The 14583-nt window shown below is 36.6% G+C and overlaps 1 protein-coding gene across 2 annotated transcripts in view; it reads left to right on the top strand.

The window, feature by feature from the left end:
• The window catches only part of DIS3 (DIS3 exosome endoribonuclease and 3'-5' exoribonuclease), a 26993-nt gene extending 14642 nt beyond the window's left edge, over nt 1–12351 (top strand). Inside the window, exons 12-21 of one of the 2 annotated variants that reach the window (XM_006740748.3) lie at nt 571–635; nt 723–807; nt 2848–2975; nt 6063–6149; nt 7958–8114; nt 9437–9651; nt 9763–9931; nt 10064–10222; nt 11097–11219; nt 12084–12351. In XM_006740748.3, coding sequence (XP_006740811.1) covers nt 571–635; nt 723–807; nt 2848–2975; nt 6063–6149; nt 7958–8114; nt 9437–9651; nt 9763–9931; nt 10064–10222; nt 11097–11219; nt 12084–12167 — 1272 coding nt within the window. In that variant the 3' untranslated portion in view covers nt 12168–12351. The remainder of the gene's footprint in view (nt 1–570; nt 636–722; nt 808–2847; nt 2976–6062; nt 6150–7957; nt 8115–9436; nt 9652–9762; nt 9932–10063; nt 10223–11096; nt 11220–12083) is intronic. The other variant, XM_031036057.2, reaches the window with a different exon arrangement.
• Nucleotides 12352–14583: the final 2232 nt, after the last annotated feature.

The following is a 14583-nucleotide window of genomic DNA, read 5'->3' as shown; positions in this document are numbered from 1 at the left end:
AAAAAAAAAAAAAAAAAAGTTTAGTCATGAGTCTGTTTTGTCATCATTTACCATTTCTTCTTTTTAAAGTAGTCTTCCATTAACTTACAGAGAAAAGTTGTGAGAATAGAAGGGAATGTTAAACTTAGTCTACATTGTCAGTGTTCTTCCATGTAGCTTTTTTCTGTAAAAGTTTTGTGGCTCTCTTTTTCAGTATGTTTAAAACACCATGTAGTTTGCATCAGGCATTAGAGAAAGATCCAGTCGTAGAACTGTTAAGGCTTATGTCTGTTATCTAGTACAAACTTATTATATAGGGCAGAGATTGCAGACTTGGAGGACAGCTTGGTGGCTGTGGAGAGGACGCACACTTAGGTTCACTGACATGAAGTCCGGTTTCCTCTCGTTGTGTCCTGTTTGTAACAGTTGTGTGGAAATACTTTTCTAGAAATAGACTGACTTCTTATTTTCTCAGTTCTGTTCACAAAGACCTGTTTCCCCCTTGTTAAATTAATACTATTGAGAATGAAAGGTCAAATAAATGTATGGGTATGGTTAAGTAATCTGCCACTCTATTTTTTTCTCTTCCAGAGGATTGACATGGTTCCAGAGTTGCTTAGCTCTAATTTATGTTCCTTAAGATGTAATGTTGACAGGTATTTATGCATATTTTTTCATAAGAGCATAGTATCTACTATTTTAACGGATTCCCACTAACAAACACTGTCTACTTTCCCCCATAGGTTGGCATTTTCATGTATTTGGGAAATGAATCACAATGCTGAAATCTTAAAAGTGAGGTTTACCAAAAGTGCCATTAATTCAAAGGTTGGTTTCATGGTTAATATTAAATGTTTAAAATCTTTGGTACTTTTAACAGTGTTACTAGATGGTTTTGAAAAAGTCAGGTTTACTAAATTAAATTTTTCCCAAATGTTGTAGCAAGATCTAGTTTTTTCCAGTTATCTGCTTAATTTTTGATGCGGTTGCCTTGTATTCAGAAACTCAGAAAGCCTGGATACTTGAGAAGACTAAGTAGATGACTTTTTGCACTAATTCAGGAACGCTACTATTTGAAATTGTTCCAATGTATAAACTGGTCAGTATTTTCAAAGATGGCATGTATACCATCTTGTGATACTCACAAATTTTCAGAGAAATGATGTCATAAATTTTCCTTGGATTTCAGCAGAACTAGCCTGAGGTCTCAGGTCAGAGAGAATGGAACTAGGCTAACGTTCTCATCATTCTCTTTTTTGGAAATCTGCCCAGATTCCGTTATGTACTCACTTTGCCCTTGGTCTTTCTCTGATATTTGCCATCATCTAGTTGCTTTCAACAGTTTTGGATGAACTAGTAGTTGGAAAGGAAAGCAGTGTTGGACTGACAGATAGTGATGTCTGAATGATTTAAGCCTTCCTCGATTTGTATTTTTAAAAAGGATGAGTTTATTTTTCTCCCAGACTTGGTCAATGTAACAAAGTTATATGAAAAAAAGTTCAGTGCACATAAAACAGAAAACATTTTTAGAAGGGGACCTCTTAGTCCCTAGTAGATAACTTGGCTCTCCTAAGAATCTGACCTGGCCTCCTGCATCATCTAACCCTCTTACGCTATTCCTGATTTTTACTTGGGAAGCTACTTTTTTTTTTTTTTAAGATTTATTTATTTATTTCAGATAGAGAGTGCAAGGGGGAGGGCAGAAGGAGAGAGAGTCTCAAGCAGACTCAGTGCTGAGCACAGAGTTGGACAAGGGGCTTGAGCTCACAACCCGGAGATCACGACCTGAGCTGAAACCTGACGCTTAACCAGCTGTACCACCTAGGCGCCCCTACTTTTTTTTTTTGATAAGCTAAAAAATGGTAGTTTTCCATAAGGTGTGAAATGGGAACAGAAGCACTATTTGTATATTTGGATTATAACTGGAAATTACTTGGGATTTTTTTTTACTGTGATTGGTCTCATTTTTAGATACTTAATTTGGGATATTTCATAGTTTTTTCTGTAAAACATAATGTCTAGGCTATTACAGTATTCTTAATTATTTGTCATTGAGTAAGGAAGTAGTGATCATCTGGAGAGGATTTCACCTTACAGTCACTGTCACAGAATAATATGACTTTCCTTTTTATTTTAGTGTACCTAAGTATTTATTTGTTAACTATGAAAGTAAAGTTTAAGCAATTTATTTACCAACAAATGCTATCATTTTGTTTTGTTTTAAAAGATTCATTTACTTTTAGAGGGAGAGTGTGAAGGGGGGGGAGAAGCAGAGGGAGACGGAGAGAGAGAATCCCAAGCAGACTCCCTGCTGAGTGCAGAGCCAGATCCCATGACCCTGAGATCATAATCTGAGCCCAAACCAAGAGGTAGATGCCCAACAGACTGAGCCACCCAGGCACCCCCATTTTGTTTTGTTTTAACGTAAGTTTGCTTATGTTGTGTAATGCATGAGATACAAATTAATGAACCAAAAACCATAGGTCTGCAGTATAAATATTATAGCTAGGACTCTCTCTCTTCTTATTGATTTTAGGTTTTCCAAAATCATAGATTTTATGTACTGCAAATATGAAATTACACTAAACCAGTTTTTTTTTTTTACATTTTTTAGAATTTTTTTAAATTTTTAATTTTTTTTAAAGAGCGCAAGAGTGGGGGGCAGGGAGGGACAAAGAGAGAGGGAAAGAGAGAATCTTAGGCAGGCTCCACACCTAGCATGGAGTCCCATGTAGGGCTTGAGCTTACAACCCTAAGATAATGACCTGAGCCGAAATCAAGAGTGGGCCACTTAACCGACTGAGCCACCCAGGTGCCCTATAAACCAGTTTTTATAAGAATTATATTAACATACCGTTTTCCTTTTAGGCTTCCCTTACATATGCTGAAGCTCAGATGAGAATTGATTCTGCAGCCATGAATGATGATATTACCACTAGTCTCCGTGGACTAAATAAACTAGCTAAAATTTTGAAAAAAAGAAGAATCGAAAAAGGGTATATTTCAAAAATATTTATTAAGAAGTGTCTTTATTGTGTTAATAAGATAACCTGTGAACTCTTCAAAGTGTTTTATCCTGGAGAATGACAGATTATTTAACGAGCTGAATAGAAAGTCAGGCAGAGACATTCCTTTTCTTCTAGCTCTGTCTTTGTAATTTATTATGCTAAGGAGTTAAAGATCTTAGAGAAAATTTCAAGGGAGGCAAGAGCTCCTTAAGACTTTTCTATGGATTGTTTCTAATTTTAGTTAGAATATTGAACATTGGTTTTTAGACATTTAATAAATGTAGACGAACTTCTTTTTTTTTTTTTTAAAGATTTTATTTATTTATTTGACACAGAGGGAGTGAGAGAGAGAGAGAGCATAAGCAGGGGGAGTGGCAGGCAGGCAGAGGGAGAGGCAGGCTCTGTGCTGAGCAAGGAGCCCGATGTGGGACTCGATCCCAGGACCCCGGGATCATGACCTGAGCCGAAGGCAGACGCTTAGCGACTGAGCCACCCAGGTGCCCGAGACGAACTTCTTCTTCCACTTGAGAGTTTGAAGTGATTTGAGACACCTTCATTTTTTAAATGATTCAAATTTACACAGAAGCAGTCTGCCCAAAGATCTGATAGCTAGTAGCAGATGTGTGTCTTTTAGCTATTATATCATGGGATTTGCCTAGCTACAATAGTATAAGATAAGGAATATCCAAGTCCCCAAACTTGTTGAAGTAAAGTAGTTAAAAGAAATTTGATTTTTAAAAGACATCATCAACCATCAGAGTAAAGCAAGTACATGAACCTTTCAGATGTTGGTCTTGGGTTCCCATGCCCATCCAGGGTAGGGTCACAGGTGGTTACTAAAAGTGCTTTTGTTGGGGAGTACAAACTCTAAATCTGTGCTCTTTCAGAAGATGTGCCTATTGTCTATTTAAATTAAAATTCATTAAAATGAAAGAAAATAAAGAATTTAGTTCCTGAGTCACACTAGCCACATTTCAAATGCTCAGTAGCCACTTACGGCTAGTGACTACCATATCGGACAGTGTAGAGATAGAGAACATTTCCATCGCTGCAGAAAGTTCCACTGGACCGCGTTCTTCCAGGTGGTTACGCTGAGCCATCTTTATCTCTACTCACAGGTCAGTTTTCTGGGAATAATCAGTGTGATCCTAAATATAAAACTTGCAGCTGTATAAGGATAATTTGGATGCATTAAACCCAAAGAAACTAAAAAGGACACAAAACAACACATTTTTCAGCAAGTGTTTGTTCATAAGGTTTACAGTATGCAAGACATCAGAAGAAAGTTTGTGGAAGATATTTTTAGAAAGTTTGCTTTAAAAGCAAAATGAATAAAATGCAAATTGAAAACATATTTATTTTGGTAGTTTTAAATGGTAAGAGAAATTTGCATTAGTAACTAGCCTCTCCTGATTAGTAAGGGAAAGATAATTTTTAACTTCAAAAACTGTCTCTACTTTTAATTTTGTAACTAGATAGTCGTGTACTGGTAAGGACAGGACATTGAGTCTTCTCAGCTGTAGGTGAAAATTGAGAAAACAATCAGTAAAAAAAATTGGTATTTTCTACTTTCTTAAAGGATATGTTCTGTTTTATGTTTATTTTATGTCTATCTTAAAGGATAAATATTATGGATTAAAATGTTATCCATAACATTTTAAGTGTTTTATGAAGAAAAAATCAAAATGTGATTACTATACCTTGCTTTTTAGGTCAAATGTATTGATAAACAGACTAAATCTAGTGTAGAATCTTGTAAAGACTGCATGGCAAGAAAGGAATATTTGTCAAGATTCTCTGTCTAGTATTCCTTTGGTAGTTCTTCTAATAGAGCTGAAGAATTGAGGGAAAAGGTGAAGAATTAGCTTGCACCATCTCATCTTTTTTTCCTCCACTTTCCCCCCTTCTCCATGATTGTTTAGGGTTACCCAACTTCATTAAAATTCTTTAAGTTGGTTTGAAGCTAACCTGATGGAAATAGCATGGAGCTGTGAAGAAACCTGACTCGCCTTGTTGGAATTTACTTTTCACAGGAGAACTTGGGAACTCATTAAGTGAACCATTCCTGTAAAGCATTTAGTGTAATATGTTATCTGACACGTAGCATTCCGTATCAGTAGCCTCAGTATGTGTACATATCAGGGTGGTAGTTTATCAGTCTCTTCGCTGGCTCAGCGAATGTGGACGTACTTTTGAACTGTGGATCTTCTGATGGTACTTATCTATGTGTGGCAGCTTCCCTTTTGCCTCTCTCTCCATCATCCCTCACCCCAATACATTGTTTTCTGTAATAAATAAAATTCTGCCAAGTTACCTTCTTTATTTATAAAAGTGATTACAAACCCATGTAGTTCAGTAAAAAATCAGTGTGGGTACAGAACATACTCAAAATCTCAGAAGCACAAGGACTCATATTTTGTTGTTACTGTTGTGTCCCCTCTCTCTCTCTTTTTTTTTTTTATTTTTATTTATTTATTTTTTTAAGATTTTTTTATTTATTTCACAGAGAGAGACACAGCGAGAGAGGGAACACAAGCAGGGGGAGTGGGAGAGGGAGAAGCAGGCTTCCCGCCGAGCAGGGAGCCTGATGCGGGGCTCAATCCCAGGACCCTGGAATCATGACCTGAGCCGAAGGCAGACGCTTAACGAATGAGCCACCCAGGCGCCCCTCTCTCTTTTTTTTTAAAAAAATTTTATTTATTTGAGAGAGAGCGCACGAGCGGAGGGGAGAGGCAGAGGGAGAAGGAGAAGCATGCTCCCCGCTAAACAGGGAGCCTGACGCAAGGCTTGATCCCAGGACCTTGGGATCATGACCTGAGCTGAAGGCAGACACTTAACTGACTGAGCCACCCAGGCGCCCCTGTTGTCCTCTCTTTTTAAATGCATTTTAGATGTGTAAGATGCAAAGCTGTCAATGAAAATAGAACATAAAACTTAGCAGATGGTCTTAAAGCCTTCAGAAGAAAAACTATTACTCACTTGCTATCATCATTTTCTCTTTTAAAAGCATCACTTCCAGAATGATACCTGTTATTGGCTCACTTCACTAAATTTACATCTTTAATTTTTATTCAGGGCTTTGACTCTTTCTTCTCCAGAAGTTCGATTCCACATGGACAGTGAAACTCATGATCCTATAGATCTGCAGACCAAAGAACTTAGGTATGTAAATTTTTGCTGGGCCATAGATAGGATTTTTATTTTAAATGTAATATCTAGTATATATATTAATAAACAAAACATATTTGTACCCCAAATACCTATTTCTAATAGGGTTATGGTGTCTGTAGATCTTTTTGAGTTAGGATATACAGAGAGCAGTAAATGTGATTTTGTTTTTTAGTTTTTCTTACATAAAACTGAGATAAGTATTATAATAGAAGAATTTCCAATTTGAATTGGTCTTGATGTGTGGTGTATTAGAACTTGACTAGTAATAGTTGTGGTAAGTAAGAGATTGCCCTGGTTAATTTCTTAAGTATTTAGTGTAGAAGAGCGTATTGTACAAATATGTACAAGACCTTGTGCTTTAAAGCCAGACTGCCTCGGTTTGAATCCTGTTTCCAATAACTCCAGACAAGTAATTTGACTTTTTTTTCACCTCAGTTTGTTTGTTGGTAAAATAGGACTGATAACGGTACCTACGTCACTGGGTGTTGTGAAGAGTGCTCAGATGTTATTGTTGTTACCATTGTATTGATTTGGTTGAGATTTAGGAAGCAGGGCTGTTTTTGGTTAAATCAGTTAGGCCTCTTTTCCATGCCTTTTATAAGGTAATTCTAAAATGAATGTGCATTTACACTTTTCTTAGTAGATGACCAAGGGTTAAAAATGAGAATATACTCAAATTTCTTAGTTAGGACCAGTGTGTGCTTTATAGTAGAGCTATTAAAGCTAAAATTAAAAAATACTTTTGGGAGAACTTTTATATAAATAAAACTAATGTGAATAGTGAGCCTAATACGAAGAGGTTTTTTGAGGAAAATGTCGAATCTAACTTTGTCAAAGTAGAACATCGCCCCTTCTTACCAAGAAGAAGACAACACATTTCTAAGAGATTGTCTTTAGTCTTAAAGGTATGATTGGAGGTCTTACTAATATTTAAAAAGTTAATATACTTTAGGAATCTAGTCAAGAAGTTTATAAGATGAATGAAACTTGAATTAAAGATTAATATAATGCCCATTCAGTGACTTGGGAAAAAGAAAGTACAATTTACAACAGAATACAGATCATTTACTAACCTAAGTTTTAAATAGACATAGACTATAGAGAATAAAGAGCAATATCAAATTGGTTAAGAGTTTTGAAGTCAGTTATGTGGGCTTGGGTCTTGTTACTACTAACTCCAACTTTGAGCAAGAGAATAATGTTACACATTCTTAGTTTTCTCATCTGCAAAACAGGACTAGCATATATCTCTCTCTGTATGGATACAGATAGATCAATATTTTACAGCATAGTGCAATGCCAGGCCAATAATAAATACCCAGGATAGCTATTGCAAATATAATTTCTTCATTTTGGTGATTTATTGGTGAAAATTTTAATTTTTTAAGCCCAAATTTGTATGACCTAAATAGCTTTTCATTCTTATTAGTAAACTTTATTTTTATGGATTTATAGTTAAGTAAAAATCTCTTTAGATTTAATAAAAGAAGGTGAAAATTCTTTTGGTTTAGATTTTATGTATTATTAGAGTTAGTAAAGGTTCTGTTATTTAAATGTAATTTAAAAGTCTCTCGCATGAGATTTACTCATGCAGTAGATGCATAGTAAGAGATTGTCAGCGTAGCAGCTGAGAAATGAGTGTTAGGTTATGAAAAATATACGTGTGCACACACGCATACAGATGTTTACGTAGGAAATACTTTTATTGTTTCATTGGTAGAAAAGGTAGCCTGGGAATAAATGTGATCTATAAAAGTCTCAGAATCTTTTTCCTTATTTAATGATTTCTCCATTGGCAGGGAAACAAATTCCATGGTGGAAGAATTTATGTTACTGGCCAATATCTCTGTTGCAAAAAAAATTCATGAAGAATTTTCAGAACACGCCTTGCTTCGAAAACACCCAGCTCCCCCTCCGTCAAATTACGAAATTCTGGTTAAGGCAGCTAAATCCAAGGTAAGGTCGCATAGTTTGCAAAATCATCTGTATTTGAGTTGTGATCTGTCCATTGTACTAAACAATCTATATTTGCGTCTGCATGAAAGTTTCCATTGTTTTCTGATGCAAAAATATGCTAGTGGTACTTTTGATTAAGAAAAAAAAATCATCTAACTTGGATACAGCCATTAAAATCATTTGCTGAATAAAATCCTTTAATGTCTTTAGAGAGCACCCTGTGCTACAGCCAGAAGTTCCACACTAAGTTATTTGCAGTATCCTAAACATATGAAGCTCTTCCATATCTCTTTGCCTTAATACGTGTTCTTTATGCCTGTATTATTTCATGCCTCCTCTGAACTGCCTAACTTGAGAGACTTAGAAATAATTGTTTTCCCTCTTTAACTCAGTTAAGCCCTCTTTATATCATGTCCCTAAGAAAGAAGTCCATTTATTGCATACATTGGGGAAAAGGAAAAACATAGGAAGGCTACCGTATCCTCCCCCTCATTTAGGCATAATTACCCTTACCCTTGTGGTGACTGTGGCTTACATTGGTTTTCTTTGGATCACTTGTTCAGGTCCCATCTCTCCTGTCCAGATGAGGAGCTGGAAGTAGTGTGGGGTCTCAGGGTATTATTCTAACAGAATGATGTTGGTTTCTGATTTTTCAGATCTTTATGGTGGGCCTCCTACCCCTATCCATCAGAACAGAATCAACTTCTCCTCTGCTCTAAGGCTTACGCTGTAAATTGGAGAATTTTCTCCTACTATCTTATTTCTTCCTTAAGACCTGGGTAGAGCAAGGAGGATCTAAGTATCTTTGCCTCATCTCCAAAAATAAAACACAGCAGTTTGATGTATCAGCATATTGAGTTGTAGTGACCAATACAGTTTTATTTTGTCTCTGGCCTTTACTTCTACCTTGAATGGAAGGTAAAGAAATATCTGCAGAGGAAAACCAGACATGCTAGAAAGAAACCAGATCTGCTTTGATTTTTTTTTTCCTTCCCCAACAAAGAACAGGCAAGCACAAATTGGACTTTGAGAATCGCACTACAGCCACCATCCTTTTCCCTTTGAAACTTCTTCAGACTGTTGATACTTCAGTACCTTTAGACGCATTCAGAAAATATTAAGCTTTGATGTTGCACAAAACAATCATGACTTTTTATAAGCTATTTTTAGTTCTCCTAGATTAAGGACAAAAGATGTAAATACTTATTATCTGGTCAAAAACACCATATTTGTTCTGTTTGATTTTGTTGTATTTTGAAGACACCATGGTACTGATTTTAAAATGTTTAATGGGGTGCTTTTTCCCTCTTCTTTACTCTCAGAATTTGGAAATTAAAACTGATACAGCCAAGTCCTTGGCTGACTCTTTGGACCGGGCAGATTCTGCGACTTTTCCATATCTCAACACTCTCTTAAGGATCTTAGCCACTCGCTGTATGATGCAGGCTGTGTACTTCTGCTCTGGAATGGATAATGATTTTCATCACTACGGCTTAGCATCGCCAATATACACACATTTTACTTCACCCATCAGAAGGTATTTTTTCCTTATAAAATTATAGGAGATAGAAAATAGTTAATTTTGAATTGTAAAAAGCTATTTTAATGCTAACATAGCATGATTGTTATTTCTCCTTCATGTATCTAGATATGCAGACATCATCGTCCATCGGTTGTTGGCTGTGGCTATTGGGGCTGACTGTACTTATCCAGAGTTGACAGACAAACACAAGCTTGCAGATTTATGTAAAAATCTCAACTTGCGGCACAAAATGGCTCAGTATGCCCAACGTGCATCAGTGGCTTTTCATACCCAGGTATTTGCCTTCTGTCAGTAATATTAGGGGAGATGACGTTTTGTTCACTTTCAATTTAATTTCAAAATACTTTTTGTTAATTTCAAAAATATTGTAAGACAGCCCTTGATAAGGCTATATGTTATTTTACAGTTGTTTTTCAAAAGCAAAGGAATAGTAAGTGAAGAAGCCTATATTCTATTTGTAAGAAAGAATGCTATTGTGGTGTTAATTCCAAAGTATGGTTTAGAAGGTACCGTCTTTTTTGAAGAAAAGGACAAACCAAAGCCAACGCTTATTTATGATGATGAGGTACAGTATTTTTAATGGTTTTATTTGGGGTTTTTTTGGAGTGGGTACTTTTTCTTTGAGGGTACCTAGAAAGGATAAAATTATTTTTTGTATCCTACAGAACTTAATTGCGCAGACTAGTAAGCTTATTCTGTTCATAATTTCTCACTTCAGTGTATCATCCCACATACAGATGTTGTCCTTGATTTGTTTTACACCATGTAGTTTCCTCCTCTAAGAAAAACTTGAATTATGCTTTGCACAATTGGACAGATGCATGAAAGTAAAGGAATAAATGGCTGCTTAGAGCTCAGACAGAGGAATTTTTTAAGCCTGTTTCCAATGTTTCTTGTCTAACACAATCTCTACTTCCCTAACTTTAATAGAACTACAAAACAGCATACTTTGCCCACAGTACCTTTTCCTCTGGTAGACCAACAATTTGCTAATTAATGGGGTGAGAATCTTGAGATTAATGAACATATATATTGGGACCATCTTACTGAAAGGGGGAAGTATACACATAAATAGGTCATGTATTAGTGAAGTTACTAGGTAAATGGTTTTTGTAATATTGCACACCTAGATGCTTATTAAATATGGAAATAATTTTTTTTTTAAAGATTTTATTTTTATTTATTTGAGACAGAATGAGAGAGAGAGAGCACATGAGAGGGGGGAGGGTCAGAGGGAGAAGCAGGCTCCCCGCCGAGCAGGGAGCCCGATGCAGGACTCGATCCAGGGACTCCAGGATCATGACCTGAGCCGAAGGCAGTCGCCCAACCAACTGAGCCACCCAGGCGCCCTGGAAATAATCTTTTAAACTTACTTTTAAATTAATGTGAAACCTCAAGATAAGACAGCAATTTAAAATTGTAAAATGTGTTTTGTTTAGATACCTTCCCTTAAAATAGAGGATACAGTGTTTCATATATTTGATAAAGTTAAAGTGAAAATCATGCTAGACTCATCTAATCTTCAGCATCAGAAAATCCGAATGTCCCTGGTAGAACCACAGGTAAGACCAAACTTCACTGTCCATGTTGTAATGGTATAAAAAAGTATATATTGTGTGAAAGAGAAGGATATAAGTTATTTCTGTTCAAGAATGGAGAAATCTCGTATGTAGTGTGGGAGCCAGATATTTGCATAGCAAATTGTTTTCTCACCAATTTCCCTAGGCTGTGGGATCCCAGACATTTGGGATTTTTTGGAAAACGTCCTCAGTACAGGCAGAGAGCTATCTGAGATCTCCTCCCTGGTCCCTTCTCACTTTTATCAGTTTTGAAATCTGCACTTTTAAAGATTAAGTATGTTTCACCCTAAGATACTAGTTCTTAACCTTCTGCCCCAACACACCGAGGCCCCTGATGCTGACTGTCACAGTGGCTCTGCTAGGTTAAACTGGACGTGTTCTGGTTAAACCACACTTTCCAAATGACATGCTTCCCACCCATCGAGACTATGTCTTTTACATTTTTGAACCACTCCTTATGTGTGAAATATGTATACTTTGTGTGGAAGACCTTTACTAACCTCCTTTCCCCTTCTCTCCCTTGACATCTTTTTAAACTTGAAAGTGTCAGTGGGGACAGAGAAGATGAGAATGAGATTTCTTCTTTTTTTTTTTTTTTTAAAGATTTTATTTATTTATTTGAGAGAGAGAGAATGAGAGACAGAGAGCACGAGAGGGAAGAGGGCAGAGGGAGAAGCAGACCCCCTGCCGAGCAGGGAGCCCGATGCGGGACTCGATCCAGGGACTCCAGGATCATGACCTGAGCCGAAGGCAGTCGCTTAACCAACTGAGCCACCCAGGCGCCCTGAGATTTATTCTTTATTTTATGCTTTTACTCACCTTATCTTTCCGTTTGCATTACTTTAGATACGAGGAATAAGCATTTCGGCTGATACTCCAAACATGGACATTGATGAACCAGAGAGAAAGAAGAAGAAGTGTGAGAAATAGCTACAGTCAACAAAGAAACTTGGAAGACTGGTTTCCTTAAAAAAAACAAAACCAAAAAAAAAAAAAACAAACAACCCAAAACAAAAAACCTTGAGAGAACACTTTTAAACCTAGGACGTGTGTGATACAGTTTGTTACTTTTAAATACATTGTAATGGTTTTAAAAATTTGCATTTTTATTGAACTGTTTGTTGACTGTGTCTGTCCCATCATGGTACTTCATTTCTAGATTGAACTGAACTAATTATGCATAAAAATTCAATTGAGTATCCATCACTTAAATGGTGACAAGATAGCAACCTCAGGGATCTGTAAAGACCGTTTAAGTGGAGCATTCATCTGCTCACTAAAGAACAGATTAATTTAAGTAATTTGATTATTTAATATTGATAGAAAAAAACTATCATTTTCCTGTGGAGGAAAATAGAACATTTTTAGAAGTCAGGAACAATGTGTTCTTCCTAACTTGAAAGCTGTCCATGTTTGATATGGTAGTTTTTAGATTTCAAGACAATGACATCAAATTTGTCAAGGAATATTCAGTCCTTTGCCATCTTTAATTTACCTAATTTGTATGAAGTGTTCCCTAACTGTTAAAAGCTTCCTGCATTTTTTATTAGTGGTCCTTGAACAGCTGTGTTCGGGAATTGAATGTTGTAGGAAGGCAAGAAGAAGGATATTTGAGCTGACTAGAATAAGTTGTTTATGATACCAGATAATAAGTATGATTATCATCATCCTTGACCTTTAAGCTCACATCTCCTCCAAAATAAGGCATTAGGGCTCAAAGAGCAAATAGAGATGGCACTTTTTTAAACATCTGCATTATGTTATTTATAAAAAGTAGGTCATGAACAGCTTTTAAACTGTGTATCTATCAGGTTTTGTAGGAAAGGGGGGATTGTGTAAGGACATATTAAGGGGAACAGATTGAAGTAAATATGATTTGGTATGCCTTGTTCATCACAAAGATTAGTAATTATTAATGTGTTTTTTAAGAATATTTTGAGATAGTTACCTTACAACATTTTACTTTGCTTATTCATTTTCTAAAGTACTTGCAATATACCAGGCTTATCACGGAGTCAAGTAAACTATCTCTGCCTTGAAGGAGCTTGCAATCCAGTGAGAAAGGACCAGCAAATAAATCAACAGGTCATGTGTCCAGTCATTTAGGCCCTCAGAGGTTAAGTGATTGTTCCAGTCTCCTACTACTGAGGAAAACATCCATATCTTGAGGCAGAACTTGTTTCAGTTGAACGAAGATAACTTTGAGTGATCTTGGGACCAAGTAACAGCCTACCACGCCCCAGAGCAAGCGTCAGCAAGCCTATTCTGTGAAGGACCAGCCGTGTTAGACTCAGCAGTCTCGGTTACAACCGTAGTACTCAACTCTCCTTGTACAGCGTGAAAGCAGCCACAGACAGGATGGAAGCAAGCATGGCTCCATTCCAATGAAAATTCAAATTTGAGAACTTTGATGTGTCACAAAACCCGTTTGATTTCCACCTCCCCACCATTTAAAAATCCTTTGCTGACAGCCCAGAGTTTACTTCAACGGAAGGAAAGGGAGGTTTCTTGGTTAAACAAGGCAGTGGCTAACCTTCTATCTTTCCATGTTTGTTTTCTTGGGTCTCATTTATGAGGAAGGTCTAATTCAGGCATTAGTCCTTATTGGGTAGGTCAAGATGACCAGAATCCTTATTTTTACCCAAAGCCTCAGTCCTCAGTAATCTAAAATGCTTCTAAAGCCAGTTTTTATGCTAAGCAGCGTACATGGAATATTACACTCAAAAAACCCTGTTGGGTAAGACTCTCTCCACCCCCACCCATTTACTAGATGAGAAGATTAAGGTTTTATGGCCCAGATCAAGTAGTAAGTGACAGGATGGATTTGAATCCAAACTATAATCACTACTTTCTTGTTTCTTGACTTGTGCTATCAAAAAGACATAGCCAGGGAAGCTCCTACCTTTAGGAACTAGAATTCCTCTTATAGCATAGCAGTTACTTAAGTTTATATTGATCCTAAAGCCTGTGTGATTAGGGACTCAACTTCGTAATGGAGTGTCTTTAGCAGTGGACCTAGTGACTAACAGCTTTAATGGTTAGTGTGCTGGGGGAGACGATGAGTCAGGTACACAGGAAGAAAAGGTCTTTACAGACTAGCAGTAAAGTTATAAGGTGCAAAAAAGGAAGAAAATGACACAATGATAGTACATTATTATTTCCTAGGGCTGCATATGAATTATTCCTCCCTTTTGAAGGAGATTTTTAAAAGGTGGTTTGTAAATATGAATATGTATTCTCCAGAGGTAAAGAATATTTCTAAAAAATGTATGTATCACTTCTACTCCCAACATGAACATAAACATTTTAAAACACTAGTTTTGTGTCTGCCCAACCATAACTTCAT

The sequence above is a fragment of the Leptonychotes weddellii genome, chromosome 3, assembly GCF_054177405.1.
Source record: "Leptonychotes weddellii isolate Sample4059 chromosome 3, ASM5417740v2, whole genome shotgun sequence".
Lineage (NCBI taxonomy): Eukaryota > Metazoa > Chordata > Mammalia > Carnivora > Phocidae > Leptonychotes > Leptonychotes weddellii.
Note: the sequence above shows the minus strand (reverse complement) of the source record. Positions and strands in the feature narration are given on the sequence as shown.